Raw genomic sequence first — 7,111 nt, forward strand, 5'->3', positions numbered from 1 at the left:
ACTATTACACATAGATCGTTACACATGGTTGATAATTACATTTAATTTATAAACACCTGTAACATTTTTTATATCAATGATTCTCTTTATGAGTGACATGTGTATTGATTTAGCCTAGTCTATATCATGTTTTTGTCGTGAGATGTGTATTGATTCTCTTATGTACTGATTCTCAAACATGTATTGCGGGAGCATTTGGTGAATTTGCTACTAGGATTGGAAATAATGATGTTGGTTTTGTTCTGGGAATTAGGAAGCTTTTGCTCAAGGTATACTTAAGATTATGTGTGCAATTTAATACTTAAGATTATGATTGATTAAGTAACAACTGTTGTGTGCAACACTTGAATGAATATTATCTTTTTGGACCCCTATTAGCTGGAAAGGAAATTTACTTTGCTAATTATTAAATCTCCTTCCATGTCAAATAAAATATCTTGCTAAAAGGTAATTATTCTTTTTTTAATTTTAAACCTTATTCATGACTAATACTTGCAATCAATCTTGTTGTATTTTTACCATTCAAGAATAAACGACTAATATTTTATCCACAAAATACTTGTATTTAAAATAATATGTTGGTCATTCAAAAAGTAAAACACAACCATAACAAAGATAATCTTACTCATAATTTAAAAAGTACAAAACATAACCATAACAAAGATAACCCTTCTCATAATTTAATTTTTCTCCTTTTTGACTGTCTTGCTCATCTTTGTAGTTGACATTTCAGCATTTTTTAATTCTTGTGATAATTGATTATCATTGTCAATATCTGAACACAATCTCTTGCATGGAGTTACAGAAAATGATGTATTTGGATCATGATTAATTTGTTGATCCACAAAAACTTTCCTACAAAAGTAAAGAATATATATAAGGTCCTATTATATGATGTAATAAAGAGGAAATAAAAATGATATATCAATATACTTACAATACAGGTTTATGTATCAGCTCCTAAATCATAAATGATATTTTCACTCAATTGTCCAGTATGCTGAAATTAGAAGAAGAAATTATTATATTAGATGCACATAATACATATACTAATGGCAGTATAGAATTAAAATAATATTATATATGATATATATTTCATAAAATGTTATGATAGAAATGTGATAGTCATTATACCTGTTCAGGTTGAAGTTGACCTTTAATTTCCTCAATAATTTCAACATCATTAGAAACTTTCATAACTGACATAGATATGTTACGTGATTGAACTTTAACCTTAAATGCCAAAGTACACCCTAAAATTACATCTAAATCATTTGGAAAGCATTTAGGATCATCCTCACCAACCTAAAGTTAAAATATAAAGATGTTAGTAAATTGAAATAGTTTTAGTATATTGTAAATATTTATATATAAACAACAAAAGTTAAAAGGTAGGCTAATAACCTCAATCATAGACTTTCTCAAATTTGCAGTTGACATTCCAATAATCGATGCACAATCTTGATCCCAAAGAACAAAGTTAGCATAATCCTTTCCATAACAAACTTGAACTTCCAACTTGTACCTAAATAGTAAAATTTATTAATAACATTTAATTTCACATGATAGTATTTAAATATGACTTTAAATTAAGTAATTGTCATAATATACTAATGTACTAACTTGAGAACAAGATTGTCGTTGTATTTGTCACATTTATTGCACTTGAAAGCACCTACTTGATTAGTTTTTTGTTACAGTGCGTGCATGCAAAATAACTCCAACCATCATCACCTAAATTAAATTTAATTGTAGTACCCACAGTAACACAAGTCATCTCCTATTAAAATAAGCCAATAGAAAAGTCAGAATAATCTTAATTATTTGAAATCATGTATCATAATTAATATGTACTTCATACACACCTCTTCCTCTTTTATGGCATTGATCTCTGAGATACTTTTCACTATCGCTTTAAACATAAATCTTTCTTGTTTGCTATACTGGGAAGATGTAGGCATTTGAGTTTGATGATGACTTTGACTAATCTCGGACAAAGGCATTCTACCAAATATCATACAAATAATTATACATTAACATATATATATATATATATATATATATATATATAATTATCACCCTTCATTATATTAATTTGACCCATGTACAATAAATATAAATATAAGAATACAAATTCACACATACTCTATATATTTCTCCATGAATTCCCTTATCTCTGGTATATCATCATCCGTAAACAACTTAGACCCATGCCATGAGTTAGATATTAAAACAGGCCATGTTCTTAAACATATGTTATAATTCAATAATTATTTAAGTAATTAAAACATTGTTCATATATAAGTGAATGAAACATTGAATTACCTGATGGTGCTTTGATCTTTGCTTGAATCAAAATGACTATTGTTGTATCAGAATTTTGTTTTTCATTCCAATGGCTTAAAAATTTGGTTGCATAGTTATCCCATAGGGTGCATCCAATTATGCTACCACTACAAATTCATGAAGTAAACCATATTAAATAATTATTGTTGCAGCTCCAATTTTTGAAAAACCTAATATTAATTACCTTAGATCCATGACATTAAAGAACACACAGTTTGAGTCGTGTCTATTTTTAATATTGTCCACAACCCCAATTATATCTTAGAATCATGACACCAAACTCATTAGTTAGCATAACATAATTGTGTTTAAAGTAATGGGTAATAAGTAGAGAAATATAATACAGGCTTACCAATCAAGATATCAGTAGTAGAGTAGGTTCCATCTACAATTTCCTTTATACTTTTGAAATTGTACACTCTAATAGGCACATTTGCAATTTCTTGCAGCTTAATAGTTGTTGCACCAATGAACATTAATTTATAGGGGTGTTCACACACCCTATATTGTCCATGGTTCTTTAGGATTTTGAAATTGTGCATAACATAAGTTTGACCCTCGACCAATTTATCCTCCCACAGCCCTACATCTTCCTTCTTAACAAAAGCAGGTATGACATTACCCTACATGCATCATAGTAGTGATTGTGAATAATACATAATACATATTATATAAATGCATCATAATGATATACCTTATGATCCACCAGAATCATTTGAATATGCTTAGTAGAATCACGATTTTGAACAATCCATAAATAAGTTATTCTAACACCAAGCTTTAACGTTTCTCGCTTGCCATCAATATCATTTATTAGATCAAATTTCTTGGCCATGTACTATAAACAAATCAAACACTATATTATTAGAAAGTCAAACACAACTTCTAAAAAAGTAAGAAAATATAACATACATGAAATGAATATCAATAAGCAAAAAATAAAATCCAAATTTGAAACCCTTGCTCTGGAAGGAAAAAAAGAATGGCATCTACTAATATTCTTCCCCTATTGAAACAAACCTACTTGAAGTAAAAAAAAGAAAAGAAATGCCCATGTACAAAGTTATGGCAGTCATAGTGCGGTTACAAACCCAGTATTTTATTAATTCTTTTCTTTCTTGCCCTTCCAATAAAACATTGATTCCTTCTTCCACATTCATTTAGTTTAACATTTTTACTTATGCTATATCTTTATCGTAAGTCAATATGGCTAAGTTCCCATTTTTCTTTTCTTATTAATATATACATAAGTAAATGCCAAATACGTATATTAATACTATAAATTATAAGACCTTTTATTTACATTATTCTAACCTGAAATTATTATATGTGTATATGTAATTTGCATGAGACCCTTTATCTTTTAAAACTAATTTGATTATGAACTCATTGCATTCCTTTTGAAAGCTTGTGAGCATATGGACATTAATAATTAATAAGTCTGAATGTGCATATTGAACTCCTTTGACAACAGATTATTAAGTGACTGTATCATTTGGTGAGGTGCAATCTTGTTCCTTTAGACAATTGTGTAAGTCTGTGACATTGTATTTTTCTTTTCAAACTATTAATTTTTCTATATTATTTAGGCTATACTAATGGATTCTTCTCATACAAAAGTGTTGCATGACTCTGGTCCTATTCCAATGGAGGAGGAGTAAACCTGTGGTACAACTTCAGAGCTAGCTGTAAAACTTTAGCAATTATTTATGTGACATTGTATTTTGTTTTCCAAACTATTAATTTTTCTATATTATTTAGGATATACTAATGGATTCTTCCTATACAGAAGTGTTGCATGACTCTGGTCTTATTTCAGTGTGCAAACAAATTAAGGTGATAGCTAATAAAAAATAAACATGATGCAGTAATTGATGTACATTGAACTTACTCATCAAAAAAAGCAAATTATTGTATATAATAAAAGAACAAGGAAACAACTTTGATGCTTACCCAAAAGAAAAGAAGAAGAATGCTTGCCTAAATTTCTGTTCTCTGCTATCTAAGTTGACAGTGTTAGAGAAGGTACATTAATTGGAAAGCTTTAAAAAAAGTCATTTTTTGTGGATTTGGCAGTTGAACTTTGTAGTCCAAAAGTTACGTGGGGTGTGGGTATTGGGTAGTTAAGTAATCCAGAAAAATATAAATAAACCAAAAGAAAAGAAGAAGAATGCTCGCCTAAATTTTTGTTCTCTGCTATCTGAGTTGACAGTGTTAGAGAAGGTAGATTAATTGGAAAGCTTTAAAAAAAAAGTCATTTTTTGTGGATTTGGCAGTTGAACTTTGTAGTCCATCGGTTACGTGGGGGTGTGAGTATTGGGTAGTTAATCAATTCTATTATTAAGCAATTTTATAATATAATTTACAACATTACAAATGGGTAATGTTTAAATGACCAAATAAAAACATTAAAAATGGATAATGTTTAAATGACCAAATAAGCCTAATTATGCATAGGTATCGATAAAGACGAATGGAAATTATTAATAAAATAATAATAGAAATAATTATTATAATCAATAATAATTATTATAGATAATAATAATAATAATTATTATTATTATAATTATAATTAGAGTTGATAATAACAATAATAATATTTATTATCATTACAAATAATATTTATTGGAAATTATTAATAAAATAATAATAAAAATAATTATTATAATCAATAATAATTATTATAGTTAATAATAATAATAATAATAATTATTATTATAATTATATTTAGAGTTGATAATAACAATAATCATATTTATTATTATTACAAATAATATTTATTAGAAATTATTAATAAAATAATAATAAAAATAATTATTATAATCAATAATAATTATTATAGTTAATAATAATAATAATAATTATTATTATTATTATTATTATTATAATAATAGTTAGAGTTGATAATAATAATAATATTTATTATCATTATTATCATTATAAATAATATTTATTGAAAATTATTAATAAAATAATAATAAAAGTAATTATTATAATCAATAACTATTATTATAGTTAATAATAATAATAATTATTATTATTATAATTATATTTAGAGTTGATAATAACAATAATCATATTTATTATCATTACAAATAATATTTATTGAAAATTATTAATAAAATAATAATGAAAATAATTATTATAATCAATAATAATTATTATAGTTAATAATAATAATAATTATTATTATTATTATTATTACTATAATAGTTAGAGTTATAATAACAATAATAATATTTATTATCATTACAAACAATATTTATTAAAATATTAAAAATATAATACTATTAATAATTAATATTATAGTTGAAATTATAAATAAGTAAAAAAATAAAAATAAATTTTATAATATAATTTAGGTCATTAAAAATGGGTAATGTTTATGACTAAATAAAAACATTAGAAATGGGTAATGTTTAAATGACTAAATAAGCCTAATTATGCATAGGTATCGATAAAGGCGAATGAAAATTATTAATAAAATAATAATAAAAATAATTATTATAATCAATAATAATAATTATAGTTAATAATAATAATAATAATAATAATAATTATTATTATTATTATTATAATTATAGTTAGAGTTGATAATAAACTAATAATATTTATTTTAATTAAAAATAATGTTTATTAGAAATTATTAATAAAATAATAATAGAAATAATTATTATAATCAATAATAATAATCATAGCTAATAATAATAATAATAATAATAATAATAATACTAATTATTATTATTATAATTATATTTAGAGTTGATAATAATAATAATAATATTTATTATCATTACAAATAATATTTATTAGAAATTATTAATAAAATAATAATAGAAATAATTATTATAATCAATAATAATAAGTTAATAATAATAACAATAATTATTATTATAATTAATAATAATAACAATAATTATTATTATTATCATAATAGTTAGAGTTGATAATAATAATAATAATAATATTTATTATCATTACAAATAATATTTACAATAATATTTATTAAAATATTAAAGATGATAATATTATTAATAATTAATATTATAGTTGAAATCATAAATAAATAAAAAAATAAAAATAAATTTTCTTTAGTAGGATTTGAACCCAGATCCTTTTGTATAAATAAATGAAAAAATGAAAATAAATTGGCTTTAGTAGGATTTGAACACGGACCCTTTTGTACCAAAGTTTTAAAATGACGAAAAAACAGACTTTTATGACACTTGTCAATAAAAGAGAATAGGTAATATAGTAATTTTAGTGGTATATTCTTTTCTTAATATACTAGTATACTGACCCATGCGTACGCACGAAACATATTTGTTTTATTTTGTATATTAAATAATAAAATAGTGAAAGTATTATGTAATGAAATATTATGAAAATTAAGTTATATTGTTGTAAATGTTGTTATTAAAGTAATGAAATAGTAAATCTAAGTGATGCAATAATAATTTCAATTTTAAATATAATAAACAGAATTGATATCACAATATAATATAGTTAATTGTGTAAGGCCCAGTTTTTTCTGCTACCTTAATTTTAAGGGTTGCCCCAATCTAATGGGCCCAAGGGTTGGCCCAAAACGAATTCAGACCTAATCTGCCCTAACCCTAACTAGTTTTCTCACTTTCGAAAAACAGAACTCTCCCACCCTCAGAGCTGCTACCGTCTTCCTCTGCTAGGGTTCCAAAGTTTCCTCAGATTCACGTTTAGCTTGACCTTGATTTTGTTCACGTAAGTGTTCTTTAACTCCTATTGC

At 24.2% G+C, this 7,111-nt stretch overlaps 1 protein-coding gene across 1 annotated transcript; it reads right to left on the reverse strand.

Moving 5' to 3' along the window:
• Positions 1-946: 946 nt before the first annotated feature.
• Positions 947-3,181, reverse strand: LOC114165411. The gene is made up of 6 exons (XM_028050048.1): positions 3,041-3,181; positions 2,699-2,969; positions 2,531-2,606; positions 1,405-1,525; positions 1,135-1,305; positions 947-1,000 (listed from the first exon to the last, which is right to left on the reverse strand). The coding sequence occupies exons 1-6, from the start codon at positions 3,179-3,181 to the stop codon at positions 947-949; spliced, it is 834 nt and encodes a 277-aa protein (XP_027905849.1).
• Positions 3,182-7,111: the final 3,930 nt, after the last annotated feature.

The sequence above is a fragment of the Vigna unguiculata genome, chromosome 10 (genome assembly GCF_004118075.2).
Source record: "Vigna unguiculata cultivar IT97K-499-35 chromosome 10, ASM411807v1, whole genome shotgun sequence".
Taxonomy (NCBI): domain Eukaryota; kingdom Viridiplantae; phylum Streptophyta; class Magnoliopsida; order Fabales; family Fabaceae; genus Vigna; species Vigna unguiculata.

What these genes read in the sequence shown, in the direction of transcription:
- LOC114165411 (XM_028050048.1), bottom strand. Translation starts at nt 3,181, where the DNA reads ATGGCCAAGAAATTTGATCTAATAAATGATATTGATGGCAAGCGAGAA. An exon ending in TGATTCTGGTGGATCATAAG is followed by an intron (nt 2,970 to 3,040) that starts GTATATCATTAT and finishes TGATGCATGTAG; the next exon opens with GGTAATGTCATACCTGCTTT. An exon ending in TACTACTGATATCTTGATTG is followed by an intron (nt 2,607 to 2,698) that starts GTAAGCCTGTAT and finishes CATGATTCTAAG; the next exon opens with ATATAATTGGGGTTGTGGAC.